This window comes from Cryptotermes secundus, unplaced genomic scaffold, assembly GCF_002891405.2.
Source record: "Cryptotermes secundus unplaced genomic scaffold, Csec_1.0 scaffold111, whole genome shotgun sequence".
NCBI lineage: Eukaryota > Metazoa > Arthropoda > Insecta > Blattodea > Kalotermitidae > Cryptotermes > Cryptotermes secundus.
Genome location: NW_019733319.1, coordinates 670,537 through 685,622, shown reverse-complemented (window position 1 = coordinate 685,622; position 15,086 = coordinate 670,537). Strand labels below are relative to the sequence as shown.

Here is a 15,086-nt window from a genome sequence, read left to right as displayed (position 1 = left end):
TTGAGAATTTACCTATAAATCAGAACTAATAGGTATTTACATCACAGAAAACCTCAAATGGGGTGCCCACGCTCGATTTTTAAGAGCTAAGCTATGCAAAGTAGTTTATATGATAAAAACATTAAAAGAAACGTTGATCCAAAATATGATAAGAAATATCTACTTTTCAAATTTTGAGTCCTGTCTGCGATACGGTATTATATTACGGGGAGGGACAACAGATCACTGTGGTCACGGTGCAAGGGCCAAGGAGGCCCACCCCTTATACATTCATATTATGGGGAGGGGATAACGAATGTGACAAAACACTTTAAACTGAAAAAAGGTCCTTCAAATTATCAGCGGGGTTAATAATCGAACGTCATCCTGACAAATTTTTAATGATTATAATATTTTAACATTGGCAGCGATATACATTTTTGAAGTGATATGTTTTATTAAAAAATATAAAGACTTTATGGCAAAAAATGTGGACATCCATAATTACAATATGCAAAGAAAACTAAATTTACATGTAAATCATTGCAATACAGTTCTTCTTAAGAAATGCGATATAAATATGGGTATCACCTTGTATAATAAGGTCCCTGAGCAAATAAAATTAGAAAAAAAATTAACTCTTTTAAGAGGAATTTAAAATCCTTGCTGTTGAAACATTCCATTTATTCCATTGATGAATTTATGTCCCTAAAATTCTGAAGTGAGTGTGTTATGGTTTTATGTTATGACAAATATCTTATCCTCACTTAATCAATAAAAGAAAATGTCAGACGTTGGGTTTCTTTTGGTATTGAATTGTTGAAGGTGGGACAATGTATTATATGACTGATTTGTATGAAATCTGTAGGTAATTAAGTTTCATAGTATTGCTGACTCATGTATGATATGCATGTTATTTTAATATGTAGTAACTGACTTGTTCTATACCCAGAGGTTGTATCTCCAAATATGGATTCTTGGAACAAATAAACTGACTGATTGACTGATTGATGAAGTTTGATATTAACAGAAGATTATCTGCTATCCTTTCTTAGATTTGCTTACATTGACTATTATGACTTCACTACTAACATCAGAGTATTTCGGTTTTGTTCTTAATTTTTATTTAAAATTTTTATGTTAACAGGATATATTCTGTGCCTGGAATTTCTTGTGGTGTTCAGTGACAGCCTACTCTCTCTGGTAGGCCCAAAAGACTGGGAACTTCTTTCCTCCTTACACCTTATGATGGAAAAACAAACACTTAATGAAATGTCATGGTTTTAAAAAACTCAAGATAATCAGCTATGTACAAAATAACTGACCTACTTTTGGTTATATACCACTGTGCGAAACCTTTAAACTATATTTCCAATAGCTCAAATAACCTAAAATTACTTAGTCCCCAACAAAATTTATTTTCTTGAAGAAATACAAATGCATGTTCAAATATTTGAGAAAAATATTTGTTTTTAGTTATCCAATGCAATCACTGACATCAATAAATGGTGCAAGTACAGCGAAATATCATGTGCATGAAAGAGGTATTCATAACTTGTCACAATATATTGACTGTAAACCAGATAATACCATACAGAAAATGGCAATGTCAATATCAATTCACACATGCGCACGCGCACACACACACACACAAAACAGCTCACTTTCCCCAACTTTCACATTTGTCCATGGTAACAGAAATTAAATCAGTTTCAAAACATGATTATTCCAATCAAAAATAACACAGCTGGCAAGCGAGAACACTTCACTATAATAGAAGTCAGTTCATTATACATTCTTTCCATACAAGTATGTAACAAACAAAGAGTGTGACTGTCATGTGTATTTCAGCTGGAGTATATTTTTCCACTCTTGTTCTGAAGCCATTTCAATACACTTATGAAGCTCACTTTCCGCATGCTACATGAATAATCCTGACATACCTGATGACTTGGAAGACCACGGACTGGAAGCAAGACCACTCTGAGATGTAGGCTGTGATGACTGCTGGTGTCTGTAAGACAAATGACCAGTAACAACATTGTCTTGGCTGTTATCTTGACTCCTCAATTCTGATACATCCTCTGGTGCCTTCTGTGACTGCTTCATCACGTCCACATAGCTAGCAACCCCACATAAAAGAATGAGTACAGAGAAACACACAGTAAAAACAAAACTAATTCTGGTATTCAGAGTACCTGAAACCTACAATGGATTTCAAAGCATATTGTCATGTGACTCAGTAACAACAGACAGGATTTGGATCGGTAATTGGACTTAGGGAAGACTTATGGATTGTAACTACAAGTAACTATAGCACTATCGCTATTATTATTATTATTATTATTATTTAGAGAGGGTGGGTTTCCCCATGCACCGCGACCAGTTTGATCTATTGTGCTTCCCTCTATGATATTCTACCAGTCTCTATACCCTACTGATAAATGATGCATACCATCAGTCCCGCCGAGCAAGCGAGTTCGGCCACTTGCTTAGCGGTGTCTATAATGCTTCCCCCATCTATCGGAGGCCTTAGAGACTATTGTTGGGCGGGAAACGTCCTGGAATTTGGCTCAGTGATCCCCTTTGGGGATATGAGGTTCTTTTACGTGCCGTAAAGTTACGACACGGGACACACAGCTTAAAGTCCCTCCCGGAGGACTTGTTCCCTGAATTTTTCCGCCCTTAAAAATTCGACGACCTCCGCCGGGTATTTGAACCCGCGTACCATGAGTCATGAGGTGGGAACGTTACCTCTAGACTACGTAGGCCGCTAGCACTATCGCTAAGTCACACACTAAGTCTTCTTTGTTTGCTGTGTCTTAACCGGTTGTCTGGTAACAGCTTCTAGTCACATAGCTCCCTCAACTTCCATGTTGACGTCCTTACTGGCCAGTGACTGTCGCACAACTAATTCAGCATTGCTATGAAATGATTACATCAATGGGGGCTGCTCCACCTCCCACACCTCCACTAGAGGCAACTGTCTCACAACAGCCTCAGACTCAGACTGGTCTGTCTGTCTGTCTGTCTGCCTGCAGACTCTCTCTATACTTCTCCCTAGACTCTCAACTAAGACTGACTGGCTTGTGTTTGGATTCTCCAAACCAAAAACACATTCCTCTGTTGTTGTGGGTGACATGCTATCATGTGCTGCCTGTCTGCCTGGCGCCAGACCACATGGCAACACCGCTTCCCGCAGCTTTCCTACTGTAGCATGTCACTGCTCTTGCGAAGATGATGTGTTTACCAAACCGCTCCCTAGCAATGGCTGTCTCCCTGGTTCCACTGTTTTACTTTTCAGGTGTTATGTCACGATATTATAAAAACCAACAAATTTATACTCCCTATACAAGAAAATTAAAAGACCAAGAAAGTTTGTTACATGACAACATTAGAAATGAAACCAATGAAAACTAGATCCAAGACCAAAGTGTAGTATAAGTTCTCACTTACAGAAATAAAATGTAATAACAATGTCCACAAATAACATACTCTACAGTACAGGGTATTCCTTGAAGAGCTGGCAATTACTCAACTGCTCTACAAATTTCCTACTTTAAGGAACCCAAAGGTTAATTGTTTTACTATTGTATTTATCCATATTCAGGACGTTGTGAGTATCTCAGACTATACCACGCTGAATATGCTGGTCACGGTAGCCGAGCGGCCTAAGGCATGCACTGTCTTCGCTCGCTCAGAAGCCGGGATCGTGGGTTCGAATCCCACTCAGGGCATGGATGTTTGTGTGCGTTTTTCTGTGTTTGTCTACAGGTAGAGGCCTGGCGACGAGCTGATCACTCACCCAAGGAGTCCTACCGAATGTGTAAGATCTAGTAAACTGAAGTAAAACAGAGAATTTCGTGGAGGTAGGCCTAGGCCCAAATTGGGGGGCTGTAGCGCCACAAAAAAATAAACTACCACGCTGAATAACAAGATGATTTAATGATTAGCTCTTGCCCAGTGCTTGTGGGATGATTTTCTGCCAGTCATTTAATGTTCGCATATAGCGACAAAAAAGCCAAATTCCATATTTTTATTTTATTTTAATATATTTTTACTATGTACCGATGAATATCTACCATATACACCATAAGTGGAACCATATATGTTTGTATAATTTTTGTTAAAAAAACAACAAATTTTGATTGTCAGAACTCCAAGTAATTACAATATATTTTGTTCTACTAATTTATCTAATCCTTCCAGCCGCACTATGGCCCCGGGTTTGACTCAGCCTCTAACAGAAATGAGTACCAGGAATTAATTAAATAAATAATAATAAAGAGTGGCCGGTGTGTAAGGCTCACAACCTTACTGCCATCTTTGAGCCAACTGTCTCGAAAATCTGGGAACCTCAACATCTCACAACCCTATGGGCCACCACGGCCTGTTACAGGGATAGCTTTACTTACTTACTTACTTACTTACTTACTTACTTACTTACTTACTTACTTATGTGGTATAAACATGCTGCAGATATTCTTCGGTACACAGATTTTGTTCAAAAGAATGAAGTGAAAATATGTGGGAAAATGTGGAACTGATTAAATAGCACTGCATAGCGTGAATAAGCATGACACAATATATAAATGTACTGAAAACATACCAACATTATGCACCCTTAATTCTAACATGTAACCATACCTAACAACGTGATGTGTACAAACAATAAATTCAGGCTTGGAGTTCCACTGGTGATAGGTAATGTAGAACCTTGTCTGCAACCAGATCCACTGCTGGCCCTTTGTAAGGAACCGATAATGGCAAGATGTTCCCTCACCCTTCTGCATCACTGAAAGTAAAGGTCATCAACTCTTGTTTGAACTAGCACAATTCATTTCATCTCCATTCTTAAAAGTTAAACAAAGAATCACAAACTTTCATGTCATTTAAAATTAACAACAGTGTAATACTTCATTTCAACTTACTTTTCACATCTTATAACTTATAACACTAATATTTTTTATTTATTCTTAGGCTACATAATGCTTCTGAGAGGATATATACATGTGAATGATATACATAAAAGGTGAACAGGCAAGAATTTAGAAAAAGACAGCTGTGGCCTACTTTAAAGTACTTTCTGCACATTCACTGGAGAGATGGGGAGAAACCATGAACAATATCAGACAGGAGGGGCCAGTAATCTGGTAGACACAAACATGGGACTCCACAACACTGCTGTTTGTTGCAAGCACATCAAGTTTGTCTTTCAGATATTCTTGCTTCTTATTCCTGAAATGCCTGCTATTTCATGTCTTATATTGTTCAGATTCTCCCCATTTATTTCGCTTGGATCCTGTAATCACTGCAATTTGGCTTGAATCCTGTAACCACTGCAATGTGCCTTGGATCCTGTGGTCTATCATTTTGAGCATCCTTCAACGAACTATGGCTTACACTTCTTCAATTCATAATAACCTAGACTCTCTTTGGCTGAAATTTTTATATTCTCTCTAACAGTTCCCCAAGCCCTATTAATATTACCATCATTATCTAAGTCTTCCAAAGCTGTGACCTATTTGAGGTTCCTAATACTGCTCTTAACTGTCTACCTCACGTCCATGTATTTATCGTCTGTCAATATTGCAACACTTGTTTATTCACTACTTAATTTTAATTTTAGTTTAACATTATACACTTTGACACTATATGTTTCGGCCCCAAACGACCATCTTCAGGTGTTTTGATATGTTACAAATATTTTTTTAATTATGTTAAAACTAGTGTTGACTAGTAAAGACAACACCACACGCTGTGGAGGAAACATGCAAACCAGGGGCATATGACAGTCATAACTGAAAAGTAGGCTATGAACGTGAGGGGCAAGCTGCCGAAACAAAACACCCTGGACAGACATACATTTATGAATGCACGACACCCCATGTGAGGTGAAATAAAATGCACCAAAATAGCGCGGGTACAATAACTTTAAAGGATTTTATCTGGTTTCATCTTGAAAAGAGAACTACATGTAATTTTAACACGGACTAAGACAGTGTAGCAGTTTTACCATAATTAAATAAAATATTTGTAACATAACAAGACACCTGAAGATGGCCATTTGGGCCGAAACATGTAGTGTCAAAGTGTATGAGTATAATGTTAAACTAAAATTAAAATTAAGTAGTGAATAAATAAGTGTTGCAATATTGATGGATGATAAATACATGGATGTTAAGTTAAACAACTGCAACAGGATGCTGAAATACAGAATTGTCTACCTCATTTAATTTCTTGAGACTGAACCTCTTCACATGAAATCTGTGGATTTTTCATTTACTCACTGCGAGTCCCTCCCTTACTTTTTCTAAAACCAGATATGCAGTATAAGGAAGAAAAAAAAAGTTAAATTATAAACTGACAACTTACAGGCTTCGTGACACGTGACTACCTTCTCTAGGTCATCTACATGATAATAATCATATCCAGATGTTCCAAGAACTTCAAAAGGTAGATAACCAATAATTGGTGGAGCTCTGAAAAAATCAAACAATTCACTGACTATATAAGATACCTTAACAGAACAAAAAACAAGCAATATAGGGCAGAAACTGTGACACACACTTTCATTCAAATTTCAAATTCTTTGGTGCGGTTAGCAGGAATTGTCAATTAATAATTACACAATTTGACGAACTATTTCTTTGCATAATTTTTAATAATACAGATTATGACTATGTTAAATGCCATCAAACCAAATGCCTTATACAGTACATATTTCATGCAACNTTAAAAAAAAAAAAAAAAAAAAAAAAAAAAAAAATTACCTTAATAAAACTTCTATAATTTTTAAGAATCTATTTCCATACATCATTTCAGGGCCCTAAATTATGTGATACCAGTGTCATGCCCAAATAAACAAGTCAATATGTCTACCCTGCTGTATTAAATTAAAAACTATGAGGTTGGGATAAGATCCAATGGCATGATGTAAATATCAAGTTTTGTGAAAATCAATCATTGGGTTCATGATGATAGCATGAGATCAAATAAGCCTACTTTCTTTCTTTAAGGAATAAAAGAAAGCTACTCAAATATATTTAGACCTAAAATTTACAAACCTGTGGTCCAAAAACAGGAACTTCCATTCCAGACTATGACGTGAAGTAAATTCACTTTTTGCGGAATCAACCACAGACATTTCACGAATCAACAAGGGCACATGAAGTCTACCTGTACCCACAAATACCAACCTGAAACAAATGCAAACATCTGACATGTGACAAGAAGTTTAAATAAAACACTATCACTTTGAAAACAATTCTGTCACATGTCACATACATACCGTGAATCTGCTTCACCAGAGAAACTGCTAAAATGGCTGCTACTAGAAATAAAGTTATCCGCTTCAAGAGGTTCCGCATTAGGACCTGAAAAAAATCATTCTCTGCATAAGAGAACCACTGGACAGGAAGTACTACACAAGTCATGCATAACTGAAAATATTTTCTTACATGTGCACAGGGGTAGAAATGGCTTTTCACAACTAGACAGATGATACAGTTCAGAACATGGCAGACACTCCAGATAAGCAGAAAAGCACAAGGAAATCACCAATACATATTACAGAGGAGGCTAATGGAATACATGTTCAGGAATTCATTCCTACATATACTGCTGATGGGGCAACACTTATGATGTCATAACGCCCTGAATACAGCTGTCAAAGAAAGCACTCCGGAACTCAACACAATGCACATAAAGCTAACCCTACTTCTAGATCTGACTGTGAATTAATATCAACTACTCTCAAACTGGATTTCTGCTAATTCTATTTTGCTGGCACTGCTGCAGCTGCAGAAACTGATAATAACAACAATCACAACAAGCTGATATCTCAGGTGGTGGCTATGGCAGAAGCAATGACAGCAATAATGCTGATGGGGAGAGGAGGTGGGGAAGAGGAAGATGGTGGAAGGGAGGCTGGTACAGGAAAAGCTGGAGGAGGAGGTGTTGAGGCGGGAGATGGTGCTGAAGGTGAAAGTGAAGGAAAAGGCAGAAAAGGAGAAGGTGGGCAAGGTGACAGTGGAGGTGGTGGGGGTGGTGATGGCGGCTGCAATGGTGGTTGTGGCAGCAATGGTGAAGACAGAGGAAAAGGAGGAACAGCAACAGCAGTATTTAATAAATAAAACACCATGCAATTCACAGTTGTCACATAAGGTGAACATCAATAACCACTGAAGCATGGGCAATGTCTAAAGTTATCCACCAATTCATGCATCCCCGCTTGCCCAGTGCCATAAAGGTTCAAATGATGTATCACAGAATGAGAAGGAGCATGCAAAAATTCACCCTGTGGAGGCAGTGTTAGGTATGGGTAAACCACACCTCACCAGGTAAACAGCTATTTTTAAAACAACAGTCATTTCTAATATAATATCAGTCTCCAAACTTACGAAAATATCCCACAAATTGCACTAATTCAAATGTATCTTCTTCTTGGACATGAAGACCACCTCGTTTTAAATGACATGTGAAAGTGACACGATTTTCTGTAATAGAAAAATCGGTATGTTCATGCATAATGTCAGAGACTCTTTTTTTGTGAAGAACATGCAAAAACAGCATTTCATAAGAAGAACACTTCTACCTATTTTGTTAATGTAATTAAATTACTCAGTATTTACTTCTCAGACCGGTTACGAGTTATCCAGAGTTTTGAAAGAAATAGGAAGTCTTTCAGGCATATGGTATCTTGAAAGATGCCACCCATATAAATCAAACTTTCCATTTTCTTTATATTGGGTTGTAATGCAATCACGTTTCTTCTAAAGGATGGAAGTGAAAGCAATCCATACTTGGCCAAAAATATTAAACAGTGCTTTAATGTCATGTGTATGGGGGTACACATGTCAAAAATAACAGGTTCTAGTTAGGATGATTGGATTTATTAGTAATTCGGTTATAATTTCTCTTAATTACAATGAATACAGCGCTGTCACTGACTTACACACTTTCCAGTTCACCATTTCACAGGCAACGGATCTCAACACAGGAACTATAACAGTTTCACTGAATTACCCACTCCAAATATTACACATAAATTCTTCTCTTCAGAGCCACACTCTTACAACTGACTCTTAACTACACTGCACTAAACTGTACTGCACTCTGCACTAATCTAAGCCACAACAGGATTTCATCATACACAAATCATGCGATTCCTAGCCAGCGAGTTCATTGGCACGTTGACTGTTACCTAGCAATAAGCTATAACATTCATCCATTGAGACACATCTTCTATTGTTGCGCGCTGGATCATGTTTACAGGGCCGTTGCCTAGAAATGCCTTGAGCAAATCTGTTACAATAACAACATATTCCTTTTTCAAAAATACCATTGCCCTGCTTGGTAATTGCAACAGAATGCATTTGTCACAGTCTACCTAATTTATACCAAAATACTTAACAATTTGAATTTCTTCTTGGTGATATGAAATGTTTGTTGCTAGAAATGTCTCATGCTGGTTTTGTAATGCATACAAATGAATAAACAATTCTGAAAGTAAATATTGAGAGAAAAAATAAGTTGGATTACAGGTGAAACCACCAAATCTACAGGAATTTTAGAAACTTGTGGACGTAAGGAGGGATCATTTCTCTGCAATAAAACAGTATAGGGAAGTTACACATTTTAATTTCTTCTTATAAAGTACATCCAGCATTTCAGGCTTTCAATAGTATTACAGAGGCCTGTTTCAAGATATGACTGCATATCAACCAAGTGCTTGTCCTGTGGCCTGGGCAGCCTGCATTATCTCCTATAAGTAGCAGCAACACAGTTACCTTAAGAGTAATGGTCATTTCTAAATGTCTGCCAAGCTACAGGAGGTACTTATAATATAACATAGAGTACATGAATGGGAAAATTAATCTTTGTGGGATTTCATTGCCGTATATCTCCATTAGTTTTAGTGATGAAAAGCAAAACATATACAGATTCATAACGCGGCTCTCAAATTTTCATTTTGTATATGGTGGTCTTTCCTAGTTCCATTTCAAACAATTAGGCGGTGTGAAATGTAAGATGACAACCCAACAGGAAAAGGCCTATTGCGTGCTGCGATTTGACATGTCTAAATTCATCGTTACAGTGTGCCGTGAATTTAGTGTACATTTCCAGAAGGAGGCGCCACATGAAAACAACATTCGCAGATGGTACTGGCAGTTTGTGGACAGTGGATGTCTCTGTAAAGGCAAGAGTTCTGGGTGGTCATGTGTGCCGCATACAGACATGGGAAGAGTGAGGGTGACGTATCAGGGAAGCCCAAAAAAATCATTATGTAGAGGAAGCAGAGAATTGCAAATGCCAATGACGATGTTGTGGAGGGTGCTGAGTAAGCGGATATTAATGAAACCATACAAGTTGCAGCTGTTAGAAGCTCTGAAACCACAAGACAAGGTAGCTGGAACTCATTTTGCTGAGGACATTCATGAGAAGATGGAAGACGATGGTTTCGTGGAATGTCTCATTTTCAGTGATGAACCCACTTTTCATCTGAGTGGGATAGTTAACCGACACAATGTATGTATCGGGGGGACACGAAATCGACATGCACAGATTGAGCACGAGCGTGATTCTCTGAAAATTAACATCTTCTGTGCTGTCTCTCAACAAAAAGTGTATGGGTCTTTTTTCTTCGCTGAAGCAACAGTGACTGGTAACACCTACCAAGACATGCTGGAAAACTGGTTGTTTCCACAACTGGCCAATGATTCCAATGATTACATTTTCCAACAGGACAGCGCTCCCCCACATTTCCATCACAATGTGAGAGGTTTGTTTAATCTGGTCCTTCCACAATGATGGACTGGACGTGCTGCAGGTGAAGATGCCCCCCTTCTCCGGTGGCCACCCCAGTCTTAACTCCATGTGATTTCTTCTTGTGGGGGATTGTGAAGGACATGGTTTATGTACCCCCATTGCCCCAATCGCTCCAGGATCTCCGAAACAGAATCAATCGTGCTGTGGAGACCATCACACCTGAAATGCTGCAGCTGGTGTGGCAGGAATTCGACTATCACATTAATGTGTGCCGGGTAATGAAATGTGCGCACATAGTGGCACTTTGATGGATGCACATAAAATCTGGACAGTTAAGCTTCCGATTGACACAGGTTATGATTGTACACGGTAAGAATTACGAAATATATATGTATCTGAAACCCCACCATTCTTTTAGGAACACCCACTAGATTCTAAAGGGTTCTGATGATGGTGGATGACACACAGAATTACTGGATTTTTGGACTTTTTCCACTGTCCAGAATTCTAGATAATAGAGGGCACGACGTTTCAGAAACTGGATCTGTTTCCCTCTTCAGTAAGAATTACGAAATATATATGTATCTGAAACCCCACCATTCTTTTAGGAACACCCAGTAGATTCTAAAGGGTTCTGATGATGGTGGATGACACACAGAATTACTGGATTTTTGGACCTTTCCCATTGTCCGGAATTCTAGATAATAGAGGGCACGACGTTTCAGAAACTGGATCTGTTTCCCTCTTCAGGTGAGGGAATCTGTGATTGAGATTAGCTCTTTCTATGGGGACCAGCTGAGTAGATGTCTTCCTTCCTCACTTCAAGAGGGAAACAGACCCAGTCTCTGAAACGTATCCTCTATTACCTAGAATTCCAGACAATAGAAAAAGTCCAGAAACCCAGTAATTCTATGAATCTTGGTGTTGCATTAATTTAGATCACTGGAAAGGGGCTACTTTTCAGAGAGAAATACATGAGTAACTTTTGCAAACAGAAGAGTGTGTGTGCATGAAAGTCTATGTACGCAGGTGTGTGTGTGGGCGTACGTGCGTGCACCAAATTTCATTACTCACAACATCTTCAATTTTGAGCATCATATTAGATTATCGAATCTTCATTGTTGAATAAAATACATAAGATAAAAAGGCAAGGTGGCAACACATTTCTTGTTTCCTGTACTACATCTCTGTGTATTTCATGATTTGTTCATGTTTTATGGTTACTTTGCCTCTTAGAAGCAAAGAAATTACAGGGTTATTTAACTGTATAACTGATTCACCAAACTGTGTACTTTGCAAGAATGGTGAAGGACTGGTAAAAATTACTTCCTGAAGTGTGAAATTTTACTAACAGAATGACACGTAAGAGAGCAATATTGGGATGCGAGGTGGAAAATACCATAACAAAAGGTCATGACTGCAGCATTAGCCACCAACAATATTTCTCCAGCTACATAACACAAACCTTTTGCATCACTGTCATTCATGGCATCTAGAGTGTTGGCAGGACTGAGCAGAACATTGTAGAACTCTGACTGATCTTCTTCAAAAACCAAATCATACATTGTCATGTTCAGAAGGTCACTCTGTAAAGGGTAATAAGGTGTAGTTTCAGACAAGAGAACACATAAGACAAAATTCACAAGACTGTCCATCCACCAGCATATCTGACAAAGTTCGTCTTTTGCAACAAGAGAAGAAAACTGTACTCATATTTAGGATACACATATTTTACAAATGCATTCTTAATGGTTTCACACACCTCAATGCCTCCCATGTTTATTTATTGCTGATACAAATCACCTTCATACCATTAAATGTGTAATCTCACTGATAAAAATCTCTCTTTCAAAATGAACTTAACTCCTTTACTTTAATAATCTTCTATATTTACTTGTGGTTTCTACCTTGTCACCACACTTGTAACACAGTACTTATACCTTGAATGAATGCTACATGTTGAATCACATTAACTTTCATCCTTCCAGCAAAACACAGTTAAATTATGAGAGTCACTTACTAACTAAATACGGAACTATACAGCTTGTTCAAGAATATTAAGAAAAATAAACGAAGGCTAACAGCTCCACTGTGCTGCATATATAAATGCAACTTTGCCATGATATTCATCCCACATATAATATTTTCATTGTATTTTTATAAAAGTTCGTCATTTTTCAAATTGTTTCAAATCTAAGTTATGCATCTTAACAACAACTACAATTTATATTACTCATACATCAAATTTTATATACTATGATTTGTTTCTTAGAAGATTCTTAAGTTTGATCCGATGCCATGGACAGACAGAAACTGCCTCCACTGTGTGTTCACTTTAAGCACTTGTGCAAAAATTGCACAAAATGTTAGAAAAATGAACATACGAAGGGGGACCCAAAAATAACCGGAAACGACCTGTTGCGCGCGCATGCTTTGTAGTTACGAGTTGTGCTGCTAGGTGGTGTTAGCTGGGGGTCTCCCGCGACTGTTAGTGAGCTGGCGTCAGTCTGAGTTAAGTGGTTTGTCTGTGGTGCTCTGTTGTGTGCGTTCCTGTTTCAACCCTTTGGCGATTAGTGAGATGGCTGACCAGAAGGAACAAAGAGTGTGCGTGAAATTTTGCTTTCTGTTAGGGAAAACTGCAGCCGAGACTGTTGGGATGCTTCGGCAAGCCTTTAATGATGATGCTTTGGGGAAATCACAGGTCTACGAGTGGTTTTCCCGTTTCAAATCTGGCAACATGTCAACAGAAGACATGCCACGCCCCGGGCGTCCTTCGACAGGAAGAAATGACGAAAACATTGCCAAAATCAAACGTGCAATTGATGAAGATCGTCGAAAGACCATTGACCAACTTTCTGAGGAAACGAACATCTCATGGAGCACGGTCCAGCGAATTTTAACCGAAGGTTTGCACATGAGACGGGTGTCTGCAAAATTTGTTCCTCGCTTGCTCGGAGATGACCAAAGAGAAAACCGCGTGAATGTTTGCCGCGACTTGAAGAGTGAAGTGCAGAACGATCCAGAATTTCTTAAAAGAATTGTTCCTTCTGGTCGGCCATCTCACTAATCGCCAAAGGGTTGAAACAGGAACGCACACAACAGAGCACCACAGACAAACCACTTAACTCAGACTGACGCCAGCTCACTAACAGTCGCGGGAGACCCCCAGCTAACACCACCTAGGAGCACAACTCGTAACTACAAAGCATGGGCGCGCAACAGGTCGTTTCCAGTTATTTTTGGGTCCCCCCTCGTACAAGTATAAATTGTACAAGCGAAGAATATAAATAAAATAATTAAAGCAAATATTATTGTGTGATGCGTTTCATCCCTCCTTCATACCCAAGAAGTTTATCACTCAAATTTTCTTAGCCCTGATAACATGAACAAGAATTTTCAGTATCCCAAGGCAGGAAGATGCTGAGACAGTAACAGAAACAGGTCATAATATTTGGTAGCTTCACAGAAACTCAAGTTTAACACCTCCCAAATACAAGCCCAGTACATTAGTGCTACATCAATTTGCATGCTTACTTACTTACTTCCAGAAATCAATTAAATAATTTTCCTGGGGAGTAAAGGGTGACTGGCGCGTAAGGCTGACAACCTTACCGCCATCTTTGAGCTGATTGTCTAGATCAGTGGTTCTCAACCTTTATGAGACCGCGGCCCAGTTAAGTTCTTTTTTTATAAGATGAGGGCCCAGTCCCAACAAATTTAGTCATAAATACCTTTCCAGTTTTGTTAAAGTTCATGCATTAAGCTAACATAATATTAGCAATTAATTATAGCATAATCATAAAGAGTATTAGTACACTTATGTATATGGTGTGGCATGTTGACAAACATAAAATTACATTTAAATTAGTTATCAATCACTGGACTAATTAAATCTTGTAGAATTTTGTAGTTTCCTCAGACCAACATCATTAAATTAATTTGTGCTAATTTTCATTGACATATCCCATGCTGATCACCAAAAACTCATGTTATTCAGCATAAAATTGATTATTGTATTATTAAATTGATTTTAATGATGTTGGTTTGAAAAAAATGGCAGTGAGAAAAATATTTATGCATTGTAACTCACCATAAAGTCAGCTGAGTAGGGGAAGAAGCAGAAGGATGTCAACTTGCCGGTGAAACACTTATTATCGCACACACACGCCAAATAATTATATATGGTGTCCCAGGAGGAATGGACCAAACTTCGGGAGGGTGTTCCTTATGTTAAAGTATGCTGATATAACACAAAACACCTATGTCCAAAGTTGAACGGTTACGAAGATAATGGCCCGAGAAAAGTGTGGTCTTCTTGCAGGTCCACGCACTGTGGA

General features: G+C 38.3%; 1 protein-coding gene across 3 annotated transcripts in view; it reads right to left on the bottom strand.

Moving 5' to 3' along the window:
• Positions 1-15,086, bottom strand: part of LOC111867892 (circadian locomoter output cycles protein kaput) — a 34,308-nt gene that overhangs the window by 10,123 nt on the left and 9,099 nt on the right. Inside the window, exons 6-12 of one of the 3 annotated variants that reach the window (XM_023858103.2) lie at positions 12,215-12,335; positions 8,382-8,477; positions 7,271-7,355; positions 7,047-7,178; positions 6,355-6,461; positions 4,627-4,774; positions 1,923-2,101 (exon numbers count right to left, since the gene is read on the bottom strand). In XM_023858103.2, coding sequence (XP_023713871.1) covers positions 1,923-2,101; positions 4,627-4,774; positions 6,355-6,461; positions 7,047-7,178; positions 7,271-7,355; positions 8,382-8,477; positions 12,215-12,335 — 868 coding nt within the window. The remainder of the gene's footprint in view (positions 1-1,922; positions 2,102-4,626; positions 4,775-6,354; positions 6,462-7,046; positions 7,179-7,270; positions 7,356-8,381; positions 8,478-12,214; positions 12,336-15,086) is intronic. The other 2 variants (XM_023858105.2, XM_023858104.2) reach the window with 2 other exon arrangements.